The following is a 14435-nucleotide window of genomic DNA, read 5'->3' as shown; positions in this document are numbered from 1 at the left end:
CACCCATGCACAGAAATCCATGCTTGGGCTCCAGCTACTCCCCAATGAGCATCCCTTGTACAGAAGTTCTTCTTCCTTCACTTAGGCTCCGAAACCTCAGAGTGGTCTGGGCCACCTCTACACACACACACACACACACACACACACACACACACACCCTCCTCACCTGGGCCATTCTTTGACTCCTCATGTTCGGCCACTTCGTCCCATGTGGACATTTCTCTCACCCTTCTTGGGCTCCAGTACCCCATGCCAGGTGGCCCCTCCCTGCATCAGAGGGATGGTCCTCAATCGGCTTGGCCTCTGACACCCTGCTCTGGACTACTATAGCTCCTGTCCACCCTGACACCATTTGCTTGCACCCATCTAATGGCTTTTGGCCTGAATGTTCTGTAAAGGAGTGGAAAGAAGAGATAGAATTTGACACCTGGAACATGGTGTCAGGGAAAGGGGGGTACAAATGAGGTAGGACTGAAAGGTATAGTGGTGTATTTGAGGACACAGTGACTATCATGGTTTCTCTGGAGCATAGAATACATGGGGGTCTTGTTCGAGGTGCGGATATAGAGCTGATCTGTGCTGCTATGGTGGAGGGCCTTAAATCGTTAGGAAATGATCTCTCATTGGCAGTTGTTAGGTAGGCGATTATTGTGATTGACTTTACACTTGGGAAAATGAATCACACTGAAGCGTTTGGATGTGGGAAGATGGAGTACTACTAGAAAAATTCCACTGAGAGTTGAGAAACTGATCTGGAGAAGAAGGGAGGCAGTTACATGACTCTCATTCCAGGACACCGGTCTGAGCCTGACCTAGTTTGTGAAGGTCTGACATTGCACGTGAGGGAAGACTTTTATCAACCCAGCTGCCAGGTAGCTTGGCTTTTTGTGGATGTTCTGGATGCTGTCGCTGCAACACCTGGATTCCTCCTCAGGGACAGAGGCCCTCATTCCCCACAGCCAGGAGCTGGGCTGCTGACAGCTCCCAGCCCAGTTCCTTCTTCTTAATTGCCCTAAGCCGAAGGAAGCTTCTTTGCCCAAGGGTATGCTTCCTCTGTAGGGGCAGCCCACATTTAATGACTGGTCCCTGAGGGGACACAAAACACTGGCCCTATTGCCTCACTCAATTCAGGACCACTGAAAGGACCATCCCAGCTCCAGAGCTACTGTTAGGGTTGGCTGAGGCTTCCTTTGCAAGGACTGTGCCATGGTTCAGCTTTCCCTCTGACCATTCCTACCCGCTTCCCTTGCCCTCCAGGTTTTTCTTCTGAGGGAGCATGCTCCAATATACCTCCTGCATGCAAATCCCAGAGTCTCAGGTCTGTTTCTGGGAAACTGGATTTAAAACACATTTAATCCCAAATGCAGACCCTGTTGTCATGCGTAGAGATGTTAATTTAGTAGCAATCACACTTCCCAAAAGCGGTTCCTCCATTCTCAGGAACTAGTTCAGGTACTGGGGAAATCTAGTGTAATGACTGTACTCAATACAAGTTAAATAAGCTTTGTCACCTATTGGTATGAAGATTTATTTTCTTCCTCTGAATCACTGTAGATATCATATAATGAATCACTCCACATGTAATGTGGATATGAATCACTTCCAGTGTGGTACTTAACTTCCAGGAGAGTCATATTTGTCATTGTGGATGTCATACAAAGATATTTACTGAAAACAATATAGATAATGTGATTTTTAACACATAAAGGATATGTTTATTTTATTTTTCTGTTTATTGTCACCGCCTTTTTGCCCCTTCTGTTAGTTGTTTGTGGGGGAGGGAGGAGTTAGAAGTAACTTGGTGATAGGATATTGGAAAAGTGAACTCCTGAGAGCAGGGAATAAGATTTGTGCTTAGAACAGCAATAGATACATAGTAGATATCAAGAAACATTAGTTGAATGAAAGTCAGTAAATTAAAAAAAAAATTAGAAAATAATAAAATCTAATATGACTTCCATAGGAGCTCTGCAGGTAAAAGAGGTAGACAATGATAGTGAACACTTTTAGTTATCAGGTGTCAATTTCAAGCAATTCGAACTGCATGAAACGGAGTTTAAAATGTTTTTGGATTTATTAGCATATTTTATGTAACAGTGATCAATTCTAATACTGAATTAGAAGTTTGGTTTGGTACAAAGAGTCATTTTCAAAGAATAGAGACTTGCATGGATTGTGAAGCAAAATACTTCAGCAGAAGTCCAGATGATTTGATAAAAGAAAAGCATTTTAGATTTGTTTCTCTAATTCACTCTAACTTCTCTCTCTCTGCTCAGACATCTGCATTCCCTACCCCATTCTTGATTTACAATCGAAAGTTACACAGGGTTCCAGCATGTCTGCTGAGGTGCAAAAGTCAGTTTGAAACCTTACCTGGCTAGTGTTCAGCTGACACAATGCCCAAGGCCTCTCACCTGAGACAGGGGAACAGAGAGGGGTACTGTCAACACTGTTCCTTCTTATGCCTTGGTGAAATTCCCAAACCTGCTCTTGCTTTCCCTGTTCCTCACTATTACTTGGGAATAGGATGGCCAACAGCCTCCTTCGCCATGGACCATCCCAGGGACTGCTCCAGTTTTAGCGCTGAAAGCCCTGTCTCCCTGGATACCCCTCAGTCTGGGGCAAACCTGGACAGTTGGTTGTCTCCATAATTAATGACTTCCCCTAATTTTTGCTAGGTAAAAGAGATTTGATTATTTGTCTCTGCAAGGTGAGGCCACTTCCCTGCTTCATAATAGATCTTCCATGAGCAAATTTCCAGAACTGGGCTCAGTCAATTACCCAGACAAACAAACAAAAGAATGTAATATGCTTTAGTACGTCAATCAGCTTGGCTGGTCTTGTAGTCAGGACAGAAGAACCGAGTAGGAAGACACCAGGGGGGCCTGGGAATTTTGAGAAAGAACAAGTTTTAAGTTCAAGATATTTTGCTTTAGTTTAGGCCTAGGACATGATAGGTTCTTGGATCAGTTTGTGGGGTCTGAGAAGATGAGCAGGCAATGAATCAAGAAGCCAAGGGAGGTGGGAATGCAAACTGGTGCAGCCACTTGGGAAAACAGTATGGAGGTTCCTCAAAAAGTTCAAAATAGAACTATCCTACAACCCAGCAATTACACTACTAGGTATTTACCCAAAGGATGCAAAAATACTGATTCAAAAGGGCACATGCATCCCGATGTTTATAGCAGCATTATCAAAGTAGCCAAATTGTGGATTTGGGGCCCAAATGTCCATCGACTGATGAATGGAAAAAGAAGATGTGGTGTGTGTATATATATATATATGTATATATATACACACACACACATACATATATAATATATAAAATGGAATATTACTCAGCCATCAAAAGGAATGAAATCTTGCCATTTGCAAGGACATGGATGGAACAAGGGTATGTTAGACTAAGAGAAATAAGTCAGTCAGAGAAAGACAAATACCATATGATTTCACTCATATTTAGAATTTAGGAAACAAAACAGATGAACATAGGGGAAGGGGGAAAGAAAAAAGAGGGTGAGGCAAACCATAAGAGACTCTTAACTATAGAGAACAAACTGGGGGTTGATGGAGGGAGATGGGTGGGGGGGATGGGGATAATTGGCTGAAGGGCATTAAGGAGGGCAATTGTTGTGATGAGCACTGGGTGTTACATGTAAGTGATGAATCACCAAATTCTACTCCTGAAACCTATATTACACTATATGTTAACTAACTAGAATTTAAATAAATACTTGAAACAACAACAACAAAAAGAAGCTAGGCGAAAAGAAAGCCAATAAATGTGAGATTAGAATACTTCATCATGAGGCTAGAGTATGTAGTGAGCCTCCTGCCTCCTATTTCTTCATCTTCTGTCCCCCTTTTAAACCAGTTGTTACTACTTTCTGACAAATTCCCCCCAGATTTTATTCAGTCATGTACTGATATGGTATTAATTGCTAAGGTATATGTTATCCTTGATTCTGTCTTGATTAAAAGTAAAGTTGAAAATGGAGACCAGTTATAACCAACAGTAAATAATAAAAACCTTGACAAGAAACTTTAACAGGCTGCTGATACAAGTTTGCTGAAGATGTCAGCCTGTTTCAGCTTCGTTGTGGGAAGGCAAAGTGATTAGTGTATCCACAGTGGGGCCCAAATGTGAAAGAAGAGGAGGTATAGCACATCCCCGGAGAACCGATGACTACAGAGGAATAAAAATTTCAGAAACTCAAGAAAAGATGAAGCCAAAGAGGACAGATTTAGGATGCTTTGAATATAGTCATTCCCTTTCCTTAGACTCTCTTCTAGAGCTCAATTATTTGAAATTTCTAACAAAAGTATGTTATCTTCCATTCTGTCAGCCAACCACTTGTCCTATCAGTACCCTCTCTACCCCATGAGGTAAGCAGCGGATGGTACTGGAATTTCCATCACCAATGGCAGATATTTCCAAACTGGGGGTCTGTCTGAGTTTATTAAGGCTTTCATCCATTCATATCCCTCAGTTTAGCTGCTATAGGGGTGATGATGGTCCAAGGTACCATTTTATTGTGCCCCGATACTATAATAGCCTCCTGACTGGTCTCCTTGCTTTCATTCTTGCTGCTTCCAAATCCATTGTGTCATATCAGATAGAATGATCTTTGAAAAGCAGAGATCGTAATACTTTATCCTGTATCCCACTGCATGGGTTAAAACCCTCTAATGGACTCCCATCACACTTAATATAAAATATCTGAATTGTTTGTCACAGTCTACAAAGCAACACATAATCTGGCCCCTGCCTGCCTTTCTTACTTCATCTTACCCACAAAGTTCTAGCCGTTCTGCTTTTCTTTCCTTTTTCTTAAATGTGCTAAGCCAGTCCCTATGGTGAGCTGCAAAAGCTAGGAATGTTTCCTCTTTTGGTTCTTGGAATAGCTGGTTGCCTTTTGTTAGTCACCTAGTCAGTCATTCTCTATCATATTACCATATTTTAACTCTCTGCAAACCACCGCTAATATGGATATTTACTTATTATCTTGGTCTGTTTTTCCTCCTCAACCAGGCTGCAAGCTTCATGAAAGCTGGGGCTTGTCATCTTGTTCTGAACGGTGCCTAATAGATAATTGGTACTCAGTAAATCTTTGTTAAAGTGACTGGTTTCTATTCCCACAAAGAGCTTACAAATTTGGTTGTACACGGAAGATAATGTAAATGAAAAGTTAAATACACACGACAACAAACAGAAGAGATGGTAAAAGGCATCAGTATGTGATTCAGCACTATATGAACTTTTTCTCATAAAGCATCGACTTAGATAAAATATAAAGGAAGAGGGGACACGTCATATTCCCGTCAGTGAGATTGCAAGTTCTGAAAGCCAGTTCAACAGGGGGAAGGCCTAAGTCACAGGTGGAGGTGATGGGCAGGAGAGGCAGAACGCAGAATGAGTAAGCAGAGAAAGTGAATGCACTCAAACTCCAACTCCAGCACAAGTTTGGCAAGGAGGGCCTAGCTTATAGCTAGATGAAATTTTTAATTATCTGGAATTTTCGGTAGATGACAGTTGGATGGAATATTTTGAGGTACAACTTTCCAGTCCTAAAGAGTCTGCCAAGGGCCTGGACTCCACCCTCCCCCTCCCCCTCCCCCGCCCCGTTTTGGCTCTGTGAAACGATGCTTCAAAGTAGGTTTATAAACAAAGAGGAAGTTGTCGTACTTAGTCCCGAGGCAAGTACAGCCGCGCGAGCGCTTGCGGTAGTGGGAGTGGGGCGGAGTGGGGAGGCCACCGCCTCCCTGGGAATTGCTAGTCCCGGGTCTCAACCACAGAGTGCCTTTCCACACAGCGGCTGAAATAGGCCAGGCCTGCAGGCTACATGGGTATGTTTAGTTTTAGAGGACATTTGTTGTTCTAAACTCCTTTTCCCCTTCAGAAATCTGGCAAGCGTTACTCTTGTTCCACTCAGCACGAACCCACAAGTGTGCGTGTGTGGCTTCAGATCAGGCCCCGCCCTCAGACGCACACTGACACATAGAGAGACCTAGCCAGATCTTGCTCTTGGCCTTGATTGAAGCGGCTTCTCTGGAGCCACTAACCCCAGGGCCCGCTCAGCCTCCACCCCTAAAGGGGACCGCCCGGTTGCACTGCGCCAGAGCCGAGACCTAGGAAGAAAGTTTGGAGCGCCGAGGCGAGTTGTGGGCCACTGGATAAGGGAACCGGCGGACGGGGATCTCCACTCCAAGTTTGTGCGGCGTCCCCGCGTCTCGGGGGCGCCTGCCCTGGCGCGCACTGCAGCCGCGGGACTTCAGCGCTCCGGGCGGAATGGGACTGCCGCTCCGGTTCCGCGGCCGGTGCTAGAGGTTCGGCCTGAAGCCGAGGGGGAACTTCTCTTGAGCGCTGTCGCCGTGGGCCCTCATTGTCTGCAGGAACTCTCCGGAATCCGGAGGGGGAGGACTGGATCGCTCTTCCACTGGGATTCGTCAAGAGTTCCGGCGGCAGCTGCGGCGGTTGCAGTGTCTCCCTTTGTCCTCCTAGGACCTCCCTCCCTTCCTTTTCCCTCCCTCTGTCAGTTAGTGGGTCCTGCTGCCCCGGGCGCCGGCGCCCCAGCAGCTCGCTGTCCCCCACCCCGGGGTGCGTCCCTGGTAACTCCGACCACTTTAGCGTCCCCACTGAGTCGAGCCGAGGGGGCTGCGAGCAGGAGGCAGCCGCAGGCCCCTGGCCGCAGGATGGTGGCGGGGCTCTCTCGGGCCCGCAGTCCCGGGAGCTGGCTGGTCCCCGGGCTGTGGCTGCTGGTGCTCAGCGGTCCTGGGGGGCCGGTGAGTGCCCAGGAGCAGCGCTCCTGCGGAGGAGCCTTTGATCTCTACTTCGTCCTGGACAAGTGAGTGCCGGAGGGAGGTCCAGGGTCTTCTGGTGGGTGGCATTGGATGAGCTGTGGCTGGGGACATGGAGATACGTGTGCGCCCTAGGGAGGGGTGCTAGAAAGCCGACGACGGGTACTTTGTGCTATCATCCGAAGGGCAAGCGCTTTCTTATCTGTGCTGGCTGGGTGGTGATCGGAGGAGCCCCGAGCTGCTGGGCTCTCTGGGGAGGTGGGGTGGTCACTGTTTGCCAGTCCTGGGGCCTCTTGGGAAATGGGAGAGTGTCTGTTTGGGGTAGCCGTCTGCATCCCCGGAACCCAGACGGGCCTGTTTCTCGGCCCCCCTCTGGCTTCACCCCCTCAACTGGCTAAAGTTTGCCGGGTCTGATCCTGATCACAGCGCTTTCGTTGTAGCCAGGGAAACCCTAGGGTCAACGTACTCAAGGTGGTTTGCATTTCCTGTGAAGGAAGGTTGTGTTTATTTTGAAGAGGCGGGATCCTACTCCAAACAATTGGGCAGGTGGTCCCCGAAGATGGGTTGGTTTCCCTGATTCTTTTAGCGCCTGTTTCAGCTGCCAATACTGTTACTTTGCTTGAAGTAAAGGCCGGGTTACCCCCCACGTAAATGTTTTGTTTGTTTCTCATCAGTTCAATTTCATTTTACAGGTCTGGGAGTGTGGCAAATAATTGGATTGAAATTTATAATTTTGTCCAGCAACTTACAGAGAGATTTGTGAGGTATTTCTCCCACTTTACTTTTCCAGGCAGGGGAGTTTGAGGTGGAGGGAAGTAGACTGAAGTGTAAGATGTTCCTTTTTTGAAACCTTTCGCAGGGAAAGCCTCTCATGAAATGTTGATTTTTAAGTGCCTCAAGACCATTATTACACACACATGTAGTTATTAGGACAGCTCTTCAGTTGTTCAGGGCTTATTTCATCTGGATCCCAGAAACTTGGCTCAGGCCCTTGGGAAGCATCTTCAAATACTATTACAAATGTCTTTTCCTTTCTGAATTTTCATCTGTTTTGAATTTTAGTTGCGCTTTCTCATAATTTATCACATAAAACAAATTTTACGCTAATAGTATCCATAATGTATTTTCTTTCCACACAAGTCTTAGCATTGTAAAGGTCCCATTAAAAAAAAAAAAGTGTTGATAAACTTCAAATGAACATGTGTTAATAACCCACTACCAGAAAAGGCACTTGTGTGTGTTTAAAGAGATGACTTGTGTTTACCCAATGTGTGGGTGTGTGGCTGGTTTAAAATTTAACTGTTCTATATATGCAATAAGCCTTACTAGGAAAGACTGGTTTTTTCTCCTATAAAAAGCATAACTGCTGTGAAATCCAGCTTACTCTCTTATTTAGAGGTAACTAGGAATTAGTGGCATCTCTATTTAAAAATAACCCCAGAACACCAGGCTTTTGAGCCTTTTTTTTTTCTTCTTTTTCTTCTTCTTTTTTTTTTTAAAGAAAAAAATACAATGAGCAAATGCAAGTTTATCAAGATAATGGAAAGGACACAAAAAGGAACCGTATCATTAAATATTGCTTCTTTCAGTCTTGTTAGCCCAAATGTTTTCTGTAAAACAGGCTTGGATGATCAAAACATTTTGAAAGTCATGTTGCAAGTAACTTCAAACAATCTGTAGAGGCCTAGGCAATCCTTGCTTTCAGTTATTGGCAGCAGTAAACTTATCCCTATAAAAATGTATGCTTGTCCATGTTCAATCATCAGTCTCTTGCTTAAGAAGCCAAGTATAACACTCTCATTTCTGGACAAGATCTGAAGTAAAACTGTCTAGGAAAGAAAAATGAATAAGGCCCTCTATCTTTAAATGTTAAACGCAGTAGGGACAGTTGTTTATAAATTTTCTGATTTAATCCGAGAGTGTGCAGAGAGCATCACATAGATTTTGATCGCAAGTAGTAGATCATTTCAATACACATTTTGAAGAAGTGGGGCTTTTATTGATTTGGTCTGGTTTGCAAGTTGGAATTCTATGATACACAGTTCTCTGGCTCAAATTTAGTTGCTTAGTTACTAACTCATAATACATTGTAGAAAGCGAATAAAGACTGACTACTGGAGAGAATATCTTCAAATATGGATAAGCCTTTGAGATCATTCCGATCTTCAGTTTATAGATCTTAGTTTCCTGTTTTCAGTTTCAGACCTTAGTCGTGGTGGCGTAGAGTGTCTTGGAGACAAAAACCATTATGTGAGATAAATGCCTAATGCTTAAAAGATGTAGCCGACTGGGGCAGGTGTTGCCAGTGGGAAGTATGATGTTTGAGACTAGAACAATTGGAAATGTCTAATCAAAACTGATTTGTTAGTCTCTTTCACATTGTCCATGATACTCTTACTTCTGGATCACTTTTGTCTCATATCATAATTGTGGTAATTAAATCAAACTGACTGCTCTCCAGCCCTAAATATTGCTAATGACAATCGCTCAGAAGAGTCCGGCCTCCTTTAAGGAGATGAGGTAGAACGGGGAAAATAGGTAAAGGAAGAAGTATTTTCTACGAAAGGATTTTACATTAGCCTAGAATTCATCTTTCTAGGTAGTCTCTTCCCTAAATGGCCTTATGGATCATGGAGGATTGTCTGAGTGCTGAGAAGCACTGACTAAATCCAAGATGGCTTATGCAGTAATGTTAAGCAGAGTTAGTGTATCTATTTAGGGAGTTCCATTTAAAAAGAAGCCTGGACCATCAGAGTCTGATTTTAACTGAGACTCCATAGCTGTGTATCTGTATTGTATCAGTATTTCTTTTAAAAATGTTTTAACTGCCTCTTTTCTTATTTTGCAGCCCTCAAATGAGATTATCTTTCATTGTGTTTTCTTCTCAAGCAACCATTATTTTGCCATTAACTGGAGACAGGTTAGTGCATTATCATTTCACTGTAGGCTTTTAGTAGAGACTAATCTTGAAGGAATGATTGATATTTCCAAGTGGTGATTCAGGCCTCCCAGTGGAATCAAGCAAATGCACAGACATAGTTCAGCTCTGTTCACTAATAGAGGAGAAAGGAGGTATGAGTAATATAAAAGAGCAGATAATCTGAAAATCGATATCATTCTTGTTGGCTCTGGAATGTACAGTGAAACCCAGATCTCTGCCTTAGTTGTCATTTTAGTAAGGGAGGCTGGTGTATTTTGTTTTGCATAGTATGTGGATTTCCACAAAGTTATACTTGAATATAGCTTTTTTTTATAAATTATTTTTTCTTTAAAAATGTTGAGAAAATATAATATTTATTTATGTATTTTGTTTGTTTCAACTTTTTATTTAAACTCTGGTTAAGGAAACATAATATTTAAAGGGACTCAGGGAGAGAACTTATTTATACTTTGCAGAGTTAATTTGGAAAAGTACGTGTGTGTGTGTATATATAGATAGATAGATAAACTTCTAATTTATTTGTGCTTTAAGTTTACTTTTTTCTGGAGAGGAACTACGTCTGTAGATGAGGAGTCCAGCTTATGACCTCCGTCTTCTCACTGATACTTTCCTTCCATACTTTCTTGTGTGCCTCTCTGTGTCATCAAGAGAGCAATAGTAGTCCCTTTTTTAACCCACATACAATAGCTCTGTTTCCATGAAAAGAAATTTTGTTCATTGCCCAGCTTAATTTTCAAAGATCCAGGTAGGTCTCCTAATGGAGTCTGTTCGTTAGAAGAAAGAAAGAACGGCGTTAACATTTACAGGGTGCTTATGCAGGGAAAAGCACTTAGCATGACACCAGACACAGAGTAGACTCTCAGTAATTGTCACCTGCGTATGCTGTGCCAGGTTCTCTGTTAGGCACTTTGAAGATGAAGTGTCGTGATTGGTCAACAAAATTGGTATTATTTAGAAATGCATGGAAAGGATTTAAAATGTTAATCTAAATGAGAGATTCTTCCTTTATCATTGGTTAAATCTAAAAGTGGAGAGGACTGGGATAAAGAAGCTTCTATTTGAAGAGGTAGCATAGATATAAGCATGTTGCAGTTAAGAGTCACTGAACCAATTTACTAGCCAAATGGTCATGGGCAAGATACTTAGCCTCTTTATGTCTCAGTTTTGTCCATTTCTGTAATGATGACAATGATGATGGTGATAATATCTGTCTCAAAGGGTTGTTGTGAGAATGAAGTCAGTGAATGTGGAGAATGCAGGACAGAGTCTGGTGCGTACGTGTTCAAGAGATGAAAGCTCTGTCATCGCTATTACTTGTTACTACTTTTATTATTATTTGGATCTAGGGAATATGTAGTATTTTAATGATTAGTGAGGAATGATGCTTACAAATAGGGATAATTGTCCTGCTTGAAAGGATTTATAATATTCAAGGAGAAGTGATAATAATGCTACTTACAACTTATATACAGTTCACTCCTCTGTCTCTTTTTACATAGAGCTGCATTCTGTTTTAACGACTTGCACTATTTGTGGCATGCTGAATTAGTGTGGGGTGGCAGACAGTATACTGAGAAGGCCTAGGTTAGAATTACGGCTGTGCCACTTACTGATTGAGAGACGTGGGGCAAATCATCTGCTCAGTGTGTCAACTTTTATGTGTGCAAACTGCAGACATAATTGGCCATGTTTTCTTTCTTTCTCTTTTAAATCTTTATCATTGATACTCTTCTGTGCTTTCTTAGAGAGTTGTTGTAAAGATCAAAATAAGACAATGCAGAGAAAAGTACTTTTTATATCACAGAACAGTCTCCATTAAAGGGTATTATTTTCTGCTCCTAGTTGTTCTTTTACTAATTTTATTTTATTAAATCAGTAACTTCTCAAACTTCTCTGTCCTGGGTATTTGGGTATAGGGTCACTTTTCATCCATTACCTGCTCTCAAGTGTGTAGAAACAGTTCACATATTTAGATACAAAATTACTGAAAAAATGCTTCCACAACTACGGTGGATCTTTGTTTCAAAGCCTAGACGTTGGAATTCTACCTATAAACTTTCCTGATGTCCTAGGTCACATCACAGAGAGACCTGACTAAATGAGACACACAGCAGCTTTCACAATTTTGGTTCTGTTGTTCATAATTCTTCATTCCTTTGGTTATTATGAGAAGTACTTCTTTCCTGTTTCTCAGAGTGTTGCTAAATATTTTCAGTAGAGTTGAAGAAGATGGGAAGGCAGTTAAGTCCTTCCAATAGAGCAGTGTCTTCTTATAGAATTTCAACATGGTGTCCAATACTCTGTAAGTACATGGACTTGGCAAGATATGATCAGTTATACATTTTATATACTCATAATATAAACACTTTACTCTTTTAAGTGTTTCAGTTTGAAACACTCTCTTCTCTTGCCCCCATGATTTTTATCCTTTGTGTTATTTTATCCTCTGTTAGCTCATTCATCCGCTTATCTACCTACCTGCTTGCTTGCCTACCTTATAGATGATGTATTGAGTGTTATGGGCTCTGGGGGCAACACAAAGATGGATAATCTAGTGTGTGTGAGAGTAAGGAGTGTGCGCATACACTTAAATAGCTCAGGGCTGTATTATAGGATCAGATAAAAGTGCCATGTTGATTCAATATGGACAAATCTGGCCTCAATATTAGAGAATTTGAATCAAGAGTAATTTTAAAGGATATTTTTAGTTATTATGCTACGTAATTGGGAATAGTGAATTATGCTCACTTCTATTCAGTGTGATCTTAATGATGTAAAAGTGATTTAGTTAAAAACATTTAGTGAACAGTTATTATGTGCTAGGCAGTGTGCAAAATGCTTTCCATTCATTACCTCATTTCATCCTCATATTAATACATGTAATACATACTGTTATTATCTTAACGTTACAAATGAGGAAATGGAAGCTAAGGAAGGTAATGTAGCTTATCCAAGGACATACAGTTAATACGTGGTGAGGGTATATTAGCCAGAATGGTCTTTTAAAGTATAGAGTATGCCCCTCTGGTGCTTATGACAGTTCTAATGGCCTGGAATAGAAAGCCCATGTCTCCTAATGGCCTAAAAGCCCTACCTGATTGCCTTACCCAATCCTTTCCTACAACATTGTGTGCCACAGTTTAGCCCACTGGTCTTTCCATTCCCTGACCAGGCCAGGCTTCTTCCCACATTAGGAATTTTGCCCTTTCTCTGCCCCAGAACTTCCCCTGGCTAGCTCATTCTTATTCTTTAGGCATCATCCCATGTGTCCTCTCCTCTGAGACCCTTAGCCTGGCCATCAAGTCTATAGGCACCCTGGCCCTCCTCCGCAGAGATCGGTCATGATAGTCTATTTGGTTATCACTTTTTGAAATTATTCTGTTAAGTAATTTATTTTTATCTCTATCACCCTAAAATAAATTGCATGAGAGCAGAGGAGTCTTCTTTGTCTTGTTCACCCACATATTTGATACCAGAACAGAACCTGGCACACAGTAGATGCTCAACAAATACTCGCTGGGTGAATGGTTGAATTGGTCACTCTAGAACCTGAGTTATTAACTACTATCATATATCATCTCTTTGAGAAATGATAAATGATGACGTAGATTTGCTAAGTTTCTTTCCTACTCTGGTGGATCAGTTATAAACTTTTCCAACACTCTTCTTAATGTATTTTTTCCCAAATTGAAAAGTCATATAATTGTTTAACCTGAGCACAATAATCAATTACTTAGGAAAAAATATTCCTTAGGCAAATTCATAGGAAATTAAAGAGAGAAGTCATTTGATTAAGTTTGGATAATATATACATTTCTATTATTTGAAAAGATTTATTCTTATTCCTTAAAATCTGAATTAAAAATTTACTTGTGATAAAACAGTCCTTCATAAGAATTGGTAACACAAATTGGTTCATTAATTTTGCACAGAAATTTGGTAGTATCTGTAAAAGTAGAAGGTTCCTATCAGCCATTCTTTTTAGGATTGTATTCCACTGAAATCCTAGCAACAGTGTGCAAAGATAGGTATGTGTAAAGTTGGACACTGCAGTGTTGTCCATAATAGTGAAAACTGTATTCAATCTAAATGTGTTTCAATTGATGTAATTTTTAAAAAATATATAGAATGGGATGCTATGTAGTAATGAAAAGAATTGGAAAATCCATGTATATTAACATGAAAGTATATCTAAGATACATTAATTGAGAAAAGCAGGTGGCAGAACACTCTGTTAAGTATGATTTTCTTTTTCTAAAATAAAAACAAAAAAATCTTTAACCATTTTTATGGTGTGTGTGTGTGTGTGTGTGTGTGTGTGTTTGTGTGTGTGTTATCATAAATGCATGGAAAAAAGTCTGGAAGATATGCAAGAAACTGCTGACAACAATACTTTCTTAGCAGTGAGATTCAGGGTGGGGAGAACCTTCATTTTTTAATTTCCATACACCTTAGCGATTCAATTTTATTTCAACACTATTATTTGTAAAAAAAAACAACAACAAAAAACAACAAATGCTCAAATAAAAAAAAAAAATGTTACTGCCTTCTTTAGCCAGAGATAGCTCTCTTGGAGTCAGAATGGAATTTAGGAGTTGGAAGTAGAAAGCATTCAGGAATAACATACCCAATTGCTATCTCGGGGGATCCTGAAGGTTCCTTGTTAAAATGAAAACACCAGGAGTGGACCTCAAGT

At 41.4% G+C, this 14435-nt stretch overlaps 1 protein-coding gene across 4 annotated transcripts in view; it reads left to right on the top strand.

The window, feature by feature from the left end:
- The first annotated feature begins 6042 nt into the window (after nt 1-6042).
- ANTXR2 (ANTXR cell adhesion molecule 2) overlaps nt 6043-14435 on the top strand; it is a 148256-nt gene continuing 139863 nt past the window's right edge. For 3 of the 4 annotated variants that reach the window (XR_012377954.1, XM_025887610.2, XM_073891825.1), the window contains exons 1-3: nt 6043-6845; nt 7491-7562; nt 9647-9718. Coding sequence is in view for 3 of the 4 variants with exons in the window: in XM_025887610.2 (XP_025743395.1) it covers nt 6694-6845; nt 7491-7562; nt 9647-9718 (296 nt within the window). In the remaining variant the exon portion in view is untranslated. The remainder of the gene's footprint in view (nt 6846-7490; nt 7563-9646; nt 9719-14435) is intronic. The other variant, XM_073891826.1, reaches the window with a different exon arrangement.

Source organism: Callorhinus ursinus, unplaced genomic scaffold (genome assembly GCF_003265705.2).
Source record: "Callorhinus ursinus isolate GAN/ISIS: 27379988/994484 unplaced genomic scaffold, GSC_fseal_2.0 scaffold4, whole genome shotgun sequence".
In the NCBI taxonomy this organism is placed as follows: domain Eukaryota; kingdom Metazoa; phylum Chordata; class Mammalia; order Carnivora; family Otariidae; genus Callorhinus; species Callorhinus ursinus.
Note: the sequence above shows the minus strand (reverse complement) of the source record. Positions and strands in the feature narration are given on the sequence as shown.